At 42.2% G+C, this 14099-nt stretch overlaps 1 protein-coding gene across 2 annotated transcripts in view; it reads right to left on the reverse strand.

Moving 5' to 3' along the window:
* Positions 1–1451: 1451 nt before the first annotated feature.
* The window catches only part of LOC6493266 (semaphorin-5A), a 42078-nt gene continuing 29430 nt past the window's right edge, over positions 1452–14099 (reverse strand). For both annotated transcript variants that reach the window (XM_014908809.3, XM_001957364.4), the window contains 10 exons: positions 13566–13741; positions 12741–12840; positions 5539–5746; positions 5272–5445; positions 4809–4940; positions 4544–4743; positions 3667–4479; positions 2526–3598; positions 2264–2466; positions 1452–2204 (listed from right to left, as the gene is read on the reverse strand). In XM_014908809.3, the coding sequence (XP_014764295.1) occupies positions 1992–2204; positions 2264–2466; positions 2526–3598; positions 3667–4479; positions 4544–4743; positions 4809–4940; positions 5272–5445; positions 5539–5746; positions 12741–12840; positions 13566–13741 (3292 nt within the window). In that variant the 3' untranslated portion in view covers positions 1452–1991. The remainder of the gene's footprint in view (positions 2205–2263; positions 2467–2525; positions 3599–3666; positions 4480–4543; positions 4744–4808; positions 4941–5271; positions 5446–5538; positions 5747–12740; positions 12841–13565; positions 13742–14099) is intronic.

The raw sequence follows: 14099 nt of genomic DNA on the forward strand, positions 1-14099 counted from the left end.
AGTCTTCAGAATAATATGTATACGACCTCCCGCTTACGCAATGCGTAGAGCGAGGGGTAAGACCAACACTCTTATTGTCTTACTTATCGCTGTTGACTTACTCGCTGTCGAAGTAGCCACTGCCCTGCAGCGACCAAAAGTAGCCACTGCCCTGCAGCGACCAAAAGTAGACTTCGTGCGCAAGGTGTACACACGAGCGGTAATAAGGCCTCAGCAGGATTACTTGAGATAATTGTTCGAAATAACAATAATATAAAATTTTTCTTCCACAAGAAAAATTTGCACAATTATTAGGTTAGTGTGACCAGGACCCAAGCGCTGTCACAACTGTTTAGAGCTATCGAGTTGAAACTTTGCACACATCCTTCTTTCCTTTGCAGGTAGTATATAAGTCGGAACGGCCGGGATCGGTCGACTATATCCTATAGCTGCCATAGAACTGATTGATCGGAAATGCCATAACTTTGGTGTTTTTTAAGTTAGAGGGTTGGGACTTTCCACACATGTTATGTTTGACCAAAATATCGTATGTACAAAATTTCATAAGGATCGGCCGACTATATCCTATAGCTGTCATAGAACGATCGAAATTGGCATAACTTTGGTGTTTTTTATGTTAGAAAGATGGTATTTGGTACAGATTCTATTTTGGGAAAAACAATCTGATCTGCCAAATTTCATAAGGATCGGCCGACTATATACGATCCACTATATATCTAATAATATAAGATGCGTGGCGCCACCTAGCGGACAGCGACTGAACTGCAAGGGTATATCAACTTCGGCTCCGCCCGAAGTTAGCTTTCATTTCTTGTTTTTCTTTTTTTAATCTACAAAAAATATTTTCACTCTCATTATCCGAATCCACGGATAAAAAATATCCATTTCATGAACCATTTAGTCAGAAATTTGGCAAGGTTGCTGACTCCTTCACAAACGGCAAAGATAATAATTTATTTTATTGTTTATTACTGAACGTTATTACTGAAATAACATTATATTAAGCTAGATTAATATTTAGATAACAAGATTAATATTTAACCTTTTAAACTTTCTGTTAAATTGCAAAGTTGGAATACCTTTCTAAAGGCATACAGATTTTTATGTCGAAACGATGCAATTCGTTTATACTTAAATGATCCCTAACTAGTTTAATTTTCCACAATTTTTCTTTTATGTATTGCTAAATTATTAAATGAGTGTCAAGTTTGTAACAATCTAACTGTTCTCATTACATGTGCCCATTTAAACAAATATCGCATGCGAGTTTGAATTTTCAGCATGCTGTCATCGCAAAAGTATGCTATACTTTTTAGATCCGATAAAAATTCATCATACGCCCCGACTTCCGCCAAGCCATATAATATGATGTAACAGACTTGAAATAAATTCAAAACTCTAGAAACTGAAAAAATAAAATCAGGAAATTTTGGAAAAAAATACAATATTCATTTTTGATTTTTTGGTTAGTGAAACATTCTTTATTTTCTCGATGTGGATGTCTTAGTGGCTAGAATTTACAGAATTACACGACTACGTCAGTTCGGACTCTGTACAATACATAAAATAATGAATTAAATGATAATTAAATATTGAAAACTTTGCTGCATGGCATACAATTTGGATGATTTAGCAATTTTCTAATTTAGCAAATATTAACGGTCAGTCTCGAATGAAAAATGTACACAACAATTATGCAACGAAAAGTGAAAACAATATGTGAAAATTTTGAAACGTTCGATAGAAATTCGAACTAAAATACTCTTTTTAGCTTAAATAACCTCTTAGTCTACTGTGGATTACTTGCTAGGGCTACTTAGGTCGAAAACTACCTCAACTTAACTAAAACGACTCAATGTGAGTCAAGAGAAGGAACATTTTGCAGCTGCATAATATTTTAAAATAAACTTCATTATCGTTGTAGCATTTCCATGGTCCATGGACCAGGTCCTGGCAAAAGATGGCACTAGGAGCTTCGGAAAGATGACGCTCTAGAACTTTTCGTCGTCGATGTTGCTCCGGCAATTGTTTAGGGCAGACTGTCGTTTCAGGGTTCCCGTTTCGCAGTCGTTGTAGGTCTTGGCCAGCACCTTGGGTGTGTTGTTGTGGTGCATGGTGTTCCTGTTGAGGGTACCATTGCCCACATTGCTGTTCTTGGCCGGCATCCGGAAGCTGGACTGTCGCTTGGGTCTCTGATCGTAATACTGTAAGGAAATCATTGTTTTAGTGACTTGTCTGGCTTTGATTGTTGGTTTTCACTTACATCCTTGGTTGGCAGACTGGAGTACTGATTGGGATAGGTATCGAAGCTAGCCGTCGTTGTTGTGGTTTTGTTTAAAGCCTCCTCGGCACTGATCAGGAATCGTTGTTTCGTGAACCGATAGGTGGCCAGGCAGCAGGCCACGGTCACCAGTATACAGACGCCAATCACAATGGGCAGGGTGGCTGTTGAGGCCGTCTGGGTTTCTGTAAGATTATAGTATTCGTTAATAAAATGTTAAACCTTGTCTCTAATTAAAACTTACCTTCACACTCATTCGGGACGCAGGCAGTCTTCTCGAATTCCGCTCCACGGCACTCCAGGGCAGCTGGTTGTTCCACCAAACAACGTCGATGCCTTAGACGGATACCATCGCTGGAGCAACGAGACCACTCGCTCCAAGCACTCCAGCCAAGGAAGTCTTCGCAGGGCACCATTTCGCACTTTTGCTCCTCCAGAGCCCGACCCTGGCAGAGCCGCTCATGACCTCCCAGACAGCGGCGCGTCCTCCTCCGCAGACCCAGGCCACAGGTCACCGAGCAGGCTGACCATTCCGACCAACAGCTCCACTCTCCGTGGTCCACCTCGTTGTCTATGGTATTTGATGACTGCTGTTCATCGGTGGGGCAGGCCTGTAGGTTGCAGGCTCGGCTCTGAGTGCCACGCCCTCGCTGCCTCTGCTGAGTTCCGCCACCACAACTGACGCTACACGGAGACCAATCAGCTGAATCGGAATTGTCCTCGTGATCACCGTGCCGCTGGCAACTGCCATCAGCCTGGCAGCTGCGCGACTCCTCCTTGGCGAGGGCTACTCGCACAGAGCTGGGATCGGGACTGGTAGCGCGGCAGACATATCGGAAGCGTCGCTCCAACTGCGGTTCCGTGGAGTTGCGATTGCCTCCCACGTTGGTCGTCGTCAGCCAGGGAGTCCAGCCGCTGAGCTTGCGCACTTCCTGGCAGCTCTGCATGTTGCATTCCTCGTAGTCCAGCCGACAGCCAGGGCACTCAAGGCCGCCGTTAAGCGGAGCCGGATCATTGCACTCCCGCCTTCGCATCCGGAAGCCACCACCGCACTGGGCACTGCACTCGCTCCACTCGCCCCACGGTCCCCAGCCGCCGTTCACGGATTGCGGTTCTGCCACCGGACATGGTGGCAAGTGGCGGCAGTACATCTCCGACTGCTCGGATCCAACGCAGGTACGACCGCCAAAGGCCGGTCGAGGATTGCCGCAGGTGCGTCGTCGGATTTTCACGGCAACCCCACAAGTCTGGGAGCATGGCGACCAGGCTGACCACTCCGTCCAGCCCCCATGTTGGGTGCAGTTCGTCACCTGGGTGCTGCAATACGCAAATGGTAGAGTATTATTTCACAAATTATTTAAACCTTAAAGTAAGCTATAACCCACCTTATTCCCTCGCAGGTGGCACCTCCGTGCTGAGGCTGCGGGTTGTTGCAACTTCTCTGCCGGCACTGGCAGTTGCTGTCTGGCTGATCGTGCTGCTGGCATACCGCCCAGGAGGACCACGCCGTCCAGCCACCGTCTATGGGGGCGTTGAGCACCGGACACGTTAGCTGAGGGGCCTGATGCCAATGCTGCCACACGGAGGAGTCCTGGGGTTGGGGCATACATCGCTCCACCAGCTCGTTCCAGCCACAATAGGGATCCATGGCGTTGAGACAACTCGATTGGGAGACGTGGCGACTGCAGCGCTGGGCGGGGATGCGGGTGAGGGCCAGATCCGTTCCCAAGTAGAGCGACTCACTGACCTTAACGTAGGCCATATTAAGCAAAGCACTGCTTCCCGTGTCGTCTGCTTGCCAGAGTTCCACCAAACAGGTCTGGACTCCGTCTGCGCCGTATTTTACGGATAGTTTCTTGATATGATTCCCAGAGCTGGCGACGAAGAGTACATGGACCTGCTCCGACTTAGTGGTAACTATGTCCAGAGCCACGCGTCCAAACTGTTCCAACTTGGAGTGATACAAGGGCTGACCGCCAATGGGCTGAACCGCCTGATCCACCAACTGATACTTGGAGCTGTCCAGCCACTGGCCGTAGCTGGGGGAACTGCTGGTGCATTGGAATTGGTTGCGTTGTTTGGTGTTCACGGTCTGCCAGGCGGCGTCAGCGTGCTCCTGGTGCTTGAAGGCCCCATCGAAAGCCTCGTTTATAGAGCTCAGGTTGAAAGCACACACAGCCGATCCAAAAATACTCGATCTATAAAAGAAGAAAATTATTATTTACATATATTTATATTTTTTTTTTAAATTTAACAACTTACCCGGATGTTCTGAACGTAGCATACAACACAGACTCGGATTCGGCGTAGGTCATGCCCTGAACTTCGTCAAAATAGTAGGGATACTCTCCAGGCAAGGAGCAGTGCAGACGAGCCTTCAAAAACGACATCCAGTTCTCCTTGGCCCATCGACCACCCCCGGCATCGTTTTTACAAACTCTAGCAATTCTCGAATAGATTACCTAAGGGTAACAATTGATTTTAGATTCTAATAATGGACATAATTTCCCGTAATGTTAACACCCACCTTGCCACAGCTCAGGTGTTCCACGGCCGATTCGCGCAAAAGAAAATAAACAAAGTTTCCGGCTTCGAAACTTCCCACAAACTGGGCTCCATTCAGCCAGTTATTGTTGTATTGCTTGGTGCGGAGAAAACGCTAAAAAAAAGGTAATCAAAAATATATTAGACTAGGTTTTTACAAATAATTGCAGATTAAACTATAAAGAGAAGGTTAAACATAATTTAAGCTTGATATGAAATGAGTTCTTTGTTTAAGAAGCAATTAAAAAGTATTTAGTTATATATATTACTCATACGCAGTGTGGTACTACCAAATAAACTCCCAAATAATGGCCATTGGCCACCATATTTATTAAATTACTAATACGCAGCGTGGGCCGAAACCGAAAAAAACATGTGTTTTCCAATTAACAAAAAACAAAACGATAAACTATTAAGTTTACAACAAAATATAATGAAATGCTCACCTCATTGGACTGCACACCCGTCCGCAGAATGGCCACATCGCTGCCAGAGAAATCCGTGGCTGTGCCGACAAACAGCTGGCCGTTGGGCAGCAGGAGGCTGGTGCTGTTGGCCTGGGGATGGAAGGGGCACTTGACCACGCCGCTGTCCACGCTGGTGACGTTGAGGTTCTCCATCTGCAAGAGTTTAGTGGCCAGAGTTTAGAGCTTGCTGGGGACTGTCGCGTCACATTGGCGACTATGGCGTCGTCGTCTTGGACGACCACTCACCTGGCGCCACGAACAGCTCGGCTGGAAGGCGTTCGTCCCACACGCGTACAGTTGGTTCTCACCATAGCTGTGGAGCACGCGTACATAGTTGCGACACAGTCGCTCCGACTGGCCTTTTGCCTGGCACATGGCAATCTCTGACGGAGTGGCTCCCCAGCTGGCACGCTGCAGCGGCTCCAGATCAAGAGACATACGGAACAGGGTGTCCCTAAAAGAGATAAAATATAGAGAGTTAATAATAGTACTTAATATAAATAATGTTCAAAATAATAATAATAACCCTTGCTTGGAATAAAGAATGTATTTTTTATTGCCCACTTTAAAGGGCAACCTACGAGTACCGGGTATTGAGATAAAAATTCCTTTTACTGTTATAAAGACAGCCCACAAAAAAGGCAAGCTCCGGCTCCAGCTTCATTTAAAGCCCCTCCGCACCGCCCCTCACCCATGAAGCTGTCATAATTTTGAACTGGTTGGCCGCCGGAGCATTGAACTGCAAGGCAAACTGGTAAGAAAACTTGGTCCAGGCACCGTGGTTGCCAATTGCCAAAGAAGTTAGAAAAGTATTTATTTGATTTGCAAGTGGGCGCCTTTGAAGGCTGATTTTTAAGCCAAGAAACCCCATAGTCAGACTCTAAAGCTGATTGAAATAAGTAGTTAATTTAGTGGATATTTTCTTATTAAAGCCTGAACCACTGTGCTACGCTTATTTGGCGAAACGAACACGAAGATCAATAGATCAAGTGCATTCGAATGCGCGCGAGAAGCAATCGCTAAATGGTTACATCTCAGCCTGGACAGCGGCATTTTTCCAGTGGTTTGAATTGGATTGGTAAGAGTGGTTGAAATGGCCAACAGTTGGATGTGGAGTTGGGGGATTGGAATGGAGAACGCCGCCGTGCTTGGGCTTGAGAAGGAATGCCGCCGACCAGACGACGCCAAGCTCAAAAGAGACCACTGCCCACAGTCCGGCAATCTAATGGTCAGTTGCCCGAGGATATATGTAAAGACTTCTACAAAGTCAGATTTAGTCTGATATATTTCTCTTAGTGTATAGTGATACTGGATAGTCAGCCTGATCGCCCAATATCAATCAGTCTGATTGCAGCTGGCACAAGGCGCGTGGCACTTCGGCCTCCGTCCAGTCGTGTTGCAGGTAAAAATACATACAAAAAAACACACATGTATATGGTTCAGGTGGTAACTCGAGATCCACGCGCTGCGTGTGCGTCTTAAGCGGTACGTGATGAGGTAATAAACACGCCAACATTTTGCGATTATGCGTATCAAACAACATCATCGCCCTTCCCATATGTATTTCATTGAAAAAATAGCAGCTGTCCAGCAAGCGTGAAAAGGTGTTTCCCCAACGCATTGACAGATGCAAATATTTATAGGGTTCGATATTAATTTAATGACTACATTTTAATGTAGTTTATTGAATTTTATGTCCTAGTACACTATATCAACTTCAAAGACTTTGCCCACTCAGACCTCGTTCTGGAAATTATCAGCTTATTGAGGTTTCTAGCCACTTTTGACCAACAACGTGCCATTTATTGACTTTGTTAAAGCCACTTGGGTAAGGTCGTGTCAATAAAATAACTAATGCCAATAAATCTATAGGAGATTGTAACTGCAAACGCCATATCTAAACGCCAGGAGATTACAATTGTGAAGTGGGGCGTCACCGGAAATCGAAAACCTCCCTTTTCTTTCCCATTCAGGCAACACCTCTCGACACTAATTCATTTTAAATATCCATGTGAAAATGACGTGACAAAAGCCCCGTAGTCTGACAACTGCAAAAATGCAATGTGCAAAAAAATAAAAAAAAAGAAGGTATAGGCACTGAAAGAAACTGAAAATAACAACTGCTGTAAATCTCACCTAGACTTAACGGCTGCGAAAATTAATTATTGCTGATTGTGTTAGTTCCACTGTAACCTGAGTACGTTGACAAGTGGGGCCTCAACGGTGTGATTACATTCGCAATGCCCACTTTGAGGCCCTACCCCAAAAGTAAGCGGTTCCCACTCATTTTGTTCATAGGGTATTGGGTTGTAAAAATAATCTATACGTTATTGGAGGTAAAATAAAAAAAAATATGGATCTCGGTTTCTAGGAAGTTTGTTAATAAAAAATTAAAATGTTAAAAAAAAAAGAGTTAAGAAAAGAGGTTTGGATCTTTAAGAGTTTAAGATACTTTGAGGAATCTGTTTATAGAACAAAGTTTTTAAGAAGTTCTATAAATAAAAAAACTACATTCCACTGAAAAACTTTCTCCTTAAAAATCTCTCTAATTGTTACACTAAATTTCTAAAATTCCTGGGTAATCCAAGCTTCGATTCAGCTTTACTTATTTAAAATTATGTTAAATAAAAAAAAGAAACAAAAAACAGTGAAATGAGAATTGCAAATAGGCATACCAAATTCCAAAAGTTTCTGTTAATTTCAGCACGAATCCGTCGATTCTGGCTGACAAGTTCAATGTGCTCTTTTATTTTTGTTTTTTGTTGCAAGCTCTCTAGCATGGCCACAACGAGCAGCTCCACCACCCAGTGCGATAAGCAACGGCCTTGCCAATTAGCATTGGCTTTCAAAAGCCTCCCCTCTAGCCCCTTTTGCCCCTCATATCATTACCGCTTCACCTGATTTTATCTTTCGTCTCACCTGACGACGGCAGCGAATATTCTCTTCTGCTGAGGTGTGAAAAAAAGGCCGATACACATGTTTCGCTTATATATATAGTATTTTTTGTAACCTATTCAACTTGGTATCTAGTGTTTGTTTTGTTCTGTTAGCTTTTTAATTTGTATTTGTCAGTACTCTTTGAAATTCGCAATCTGGACAGGGGCGCGTGCGTGCAAATATGCCCGGTAATGTACATGATCGGATGTTTGCCCGAAACTACCCATGACTGTATCTATTCTAGGCTTTGCGAGGTATCTTAGAAATTATCGCAAAAATTGTATATCTGACACGTTGTTATTAGTTAAAGGTAATCAATAATATTAGACAAGATTATAAAAATATCTATTGAAAATTAGCAAAAGAAAAACTTGAAAAAATATATTTTAAAGCTTGTATTTTATTCCAATTATGGCCTTAATGATTAAGGTTTAATCTTAATGAAAGTTTTTTTCTAAAATTTTATTGGTTTTAGGTCCAAAATGGAATAAACATAGAAACCTTACAGCCTACTAAAAACAAACGCAACATGCTTTGTATTAATTTTACTAAATAATGAAGATATAAAAATAAGAAAATCTATAAAATCAAGTAGACAATAAATCCCCAAAATTGGAATAAAAACAAAACTATAAAATCAAGTAAACTGTAACGCCAAAAAATTCGCCATGACCCATTTGCATAACCGACAATTCCGTAAACCGCCATAATGGTCTGCTCTACATAAGAGTATATCAGAGATCAGAGTAGTATGAGTATAAGCACCCCTGAGCATTCGCATTTCGCATATTTTTTCGCACACCTTGCACCACCACCGCCACCGCCAATTTTTATTTGAACGACAACCGCGACAAGATAACAAAAAGAGCTCTTTGTAAGCGCACTGGAGGCAAGTGTGGAGCAAGTGGAGCAAGTGAAGCAAGTGGAGCCGGACAGGCTGTTAGTCTGAGATGCAGATACAGACAGGGGCTATTAAAAATGCGGTGTCGCCGCCTGTCGCCCAAGAGTTGCTCAAGTGGCCGCCGCCGTCGCTGTCGCCGCTGCTCAGGTGGTGCGTGGGCGTTATGTCTGCCGCTCCGGTGGCACCGGTGGCTTTGGTGGCTTCGGGTCTGGCTCTGGCTTTGGTTGCTCGCATTGAAATGGGTTACTTGTAATTAAAATCGCCGCTGCACTGCCCGCCACTGCTAATCTCTACTAATACCCAGTTACAGTTGCTCCTGGCCAAGCGGAACATTTTATTGCTATGATATATTGAAGCATATTAAGCTCAAATATTGAGTTGCTGAGGTATCACTGTACGTCTATATTCTATAGCTTTTCCCAACTGCCTACGCTGCCGCATTCCTGGCTCTCAAACGCAAACTCAAGCCGAGTTCGAATTTCTGTCTGTCTGTCAGTCTGGAGCCGTTCAAGAGCTTTTTAATAGAAATATGCAAAATGTTTGCCAACAGCTCACAAAACGCCCCTCCTCGGCCCACCTCCCCACGGAGGTTGGTGCAACATGGTTTGATTAATTTTGATTTCAATTTCGGTATCCGTGTGCTCCAGTAGCCGGCGAGCTGACGTTAACTGTCACAGGTGCATTTTTGTATCTTGTACTTTTAAGATTGAGTTACATGAAATTTTGGGCGTTCAAAAATTAAATATGATTTATTAACAGAACTGCGAGTTACGTAGGAGATCAAAACTTCAAAATATAAACTATAGCTATAAAAATATACCTCTGCTTCAAAACCACTACCTGTGGAGATCCCTATCTGCGAGTGACCACCCCATGTGATATTCGAGTTGAAAAACAATATCATGGTTAATGCACAGCACACGAAAATAATTTCCTTGTTTATATAACATTTTGTTTGGGCATAAACATTTGAAATGCTTCCCAGCAGGTCATTTGCATGCTCCATTTGCGACAGGCCACAACACATACTACTATGTACGGCAGCGTTTAAGCCGACCCCTACGAAAAATAATATTATATATGGATATATGCTCGTAAATGTGTCCGCGTGCACTGGATAATGTTTAAAGAAACTCACAAAAAGGTTGCAGCACGAACGAAAGCGAAAACAAAACGGAATATTATTTTAATGCAGTCTATATCAAATTTCGTCCAGTTGCATGAGGCCCCCAACTTTGGATGCACCAAGAGAAATTATTGTGGCTTTTGGTGGTGTATTAGCATCTCAACAAACTTCACCATAAATATGCTTTTGAGCCTAAGAAAAAATCTCATAGGCTTGTATGGAAAGTTTAAAAACATTTGGGTGCATTTGGTAGGCATCTTAGGCTCGAGGTCGATCCCACTTCGTTCAAGAGATAATTTTTATTTATTAACAACTAAGTTAGAATATCAATTCTTCTTTCTTTAGGTTACATAACTATTTAGTGGCTAAAAAATACATTAAATACCACATATTTTCTACCAGTGCACTCTTCACTCGATTTGCTCTGTTCATGACAGAAAATTACGTTATGGTTACCAACTTGCCTCGTCACTCGTCATGGGACATGGGTAGACGACCCAAGGAGTCCCAGGTCCCAGTCCCAATTCCATTCCCATTCCCGATTCCCGGTCCCGTTCTCATTCCCCTCTTATTGAATCCGATTCAATTCCCATTTCCAGAGTTCGTCAACAGGCGGCTGCCTGTAATCGGAGACTGCAGTCGTGTCAAGTGTGCTGCAGTCCAGAGACAAGGAGCATGCACCACCACTCCACCGAGACATCCGCCAATACAAAGACTTAGGTCCGCATACAACCTCCGAGCAATGCCACAACCACAGAAATCATAAAACAATTGTACAACTAGTTTAGATATGTCAGTATATTCGAGCGGATTGCCACAATTAAAATGCGGTCTGCGATTAGAGATGGTTTACGTTTGTGGCTTTGGTGGTTTATTTGAACCACTGCGAGGGTCATTCGGTGGATTACTACTTGCGGGTCTTCAAAGTGGTTTCTGTTTTTTCGAGAAGCCTTAAAGAAACCGCTCTAATAAGGATGATTGTTAACCTTGGGTGGCTTACAAGAAATTAAAATTGAAAAAGGAAGTTGTAATTATTTTTTGTTGGAAAGGATACTGAAGGGTCTCTGTTTAAAATCTATCCCAAATCATCTTATTACACATTAACCCACGCAAACTTTCTATAGCTGGGAACTAATTCTCAATAGTGAGTCTAAAAAGAGAAACACAACGGCTGCTGCAATCGAAAAACCCGTCTGGGCCCTTTGATTAGTTGGCTTTATCTACTAAGCCTACATGGATAAAAATAAATTACATTTTATGTGCCTTATAAAGCCCACTAGTCTATCTGCCCACCTACTTGCAAGACAAACATACTATTTAATATGGAGCAACTGGCCTTCGTTGGCAAGGGACTTTAATATCGGGACGGTCTTATCATTATCTTGGCCAGCACAAGCATATAGAGGAGACCATAATTCAGAGGTTCATAAATGCGAGTGTGAAAAATAGTAGGGCGGAGAAAAGTCGTCGACGAAGAACCGAAAGAAACTTAAAAACTCTGACAAATGATTGACGACAACGCCATGATAAACGACTTCCCCTGGGCAGCAATGGGTTAAGGCCCATTTGCACGTATTGGTGGGTTTATCAATATGACGACACGACAGACATCTGCGTTCAAATACGTTCGTATACATATATCTTATCGGTTATGTGGTTTGTTTTTTTTTTTTTATAGAGGAGAGGTGTCACATCTATGCGAAGCAGAAACAAATAAACTTCAAGTCCCAAGTCCCGGGTTCTCAGCCCGTAAATGAAAAGCAAACTACAAGAACAGAGTGCTGAGCTACAGATACAGATACGGATACGCGTACGCTCGTATATTAAATTGCTCAACAAATAAGCAAAGTACTTTACCCCAACTGGCAATCTTTTGCTCTCTCAGAGCCCTGCAATATTATTTGGTTACCTTTTTCTCTGGGTTTTCCCCATTCTACTCTTTTTCCTTAATTTTTTATATTTTTATTTTTACACTCAATTATCTTTATTTATTCCCTTGCCCACAGCAGGTACTCCAGTTAAAGTTATGGGTTTGAGGTGTTTTTTGTTTCGAGCTTGCTGATATGCTCAAGATTTCGGTAAGGCGATGCGTGCACTTTCGTTTTTATATATTTTTTTTTAACTTGCGTCACAAGCCAAAAAAAAACTAAATACGGAAAAAGAACAGTAGGAGCTCCCCGTTTTTCATACGCAATGCATATGTTTATTATCTGGGGATCGTTGTGTTTTACGTAATGCAGTTACTGATAACCCAAAACCAACAAACGCTCAAGGAAGATTTATTTTCGGGGGTGTTTTCCCTTCCATATCGCTATCAGCCACAGAACAAAAAATACGATGACCCACTTATCGGTACTGCTAATTAAAAAGTGACTCCTACACAGTAAACGTTGGGACTTTGACGCAAAAGTACGACTCACTGACTTCGTGACTCAAGAGAGCCGGAAGCAAAAACTATAATAACATAAGACTCCTGGCTCTTACCTGGCGCCGACTATGACTTGACTCCTGGAAACGTCGAACAGCATTTCCGAATACCAGGTCGTTTCGGGATCGTAAAATCGTTTAGCACTCGACATTAAATCTGAAAGAGAAATATCAAAATTAGTAAAATTACATAATAAAAGAAAGACTATCAAAAACTCATTAAAAACTAATTAATTGACCCCATTCCTGTGATGGGTAATTCATGGTTTTTGATTCATTCGGACAACATTTCGCAATATTTAACTTGACTCGAAGGGCTCTCAATTTTCACGGGTAAACAAAAAGTTTCCATTGAATTTTAATACTTTAGTTGGGGGGGGTAAAAACCCTATACAAAAATTAAAATCATTGTCAACAAAACTTTTGAGCTGAGTACGCGTTTCGAGTCTGTCTTGAAGATGAATTCCATTGCAAAACGAGGAAAAGAGCAAATATTTATACAAAATGCAAAGCACAGAGCTGTTTCTGATTAAAAGACACAGATACTCAGTTACTCAGATACTCGGATATAAAAAGGTGTCATAAATGCGACTGACTGAGGAATTCCTTAAAAATCAAGATCATTGTTGACAAGCCGGACAAACAAATACAGTCGGATTGGCGGAACAGGTGGGTGGGTGGATTCGGAATGCCACCTGTTGACTCCCCATTGCGCAACCGTTTGCAGACTCTCATGCCCAGAACCACTTAGAACTCTGACAGACATCAACCCAATTTACAATTAAGCACTTTACGATTTCCTTCAAGTGGCCCGTCTTGATTGATTGCCTTGCAATTGACACAGTTTTCGTTTAGTTTTTGATAATCCCCACCTCCACATACCTTGATATGAGATGTATCGCGAATCGTTTTCCAGCAACTCCCCATTCGATTGGGTCTTGTAACCCATATTGGCCAATAGAGCCTGAGAGGGCCGGGGGCCTTCTAGGATTAGGAGTGACAGCAGAAGTAGCATCCATAGGGAGCGGAACATTTTAGAACATTTTAATATTAACATGCTGAAATGGAAGAAAATAATATTTGTATTAATTACTACCAGTTACCATCATTTTAAATACAATATTACTTTGAAAGTAAAATATTAAAGAAAAAACTTGTTGATTTCAAGTTCCCGCCACTTTGATGATTTATTCTTTACTGAAACAACAATTTCTGGTCTTTAGAAACTAAATATTACAAAAACCTCATTTAAGAGGTAGTTAAATATATATCTGAAGATGTTTTACACAAAAATAAACACAAGTCACGTAACTTTGCACATTTTCCTCAAGAAATTGAAATGACTCTTTAGCACGTTTAACAAAACCAAAAAAAGTTATGTATACAAAATCATGAATTTTTCTTATCACAATCATG

This window comes from Drosophila ananassae, chromosome 2R, assembly GCF_017639315.1.
Source record: "Drosophila ananassae strain 14024-0371.13 chromosome 2R, ASM1763931v2, whole genome shotgun sequence".
In the NCBI taxonomy this organism is placed as follows: Eukaryota; Metazoa; Arthropoda; class Insecta; order Diptera; family Drosophilidae; genus Drosophila; species Drosophila ananassae.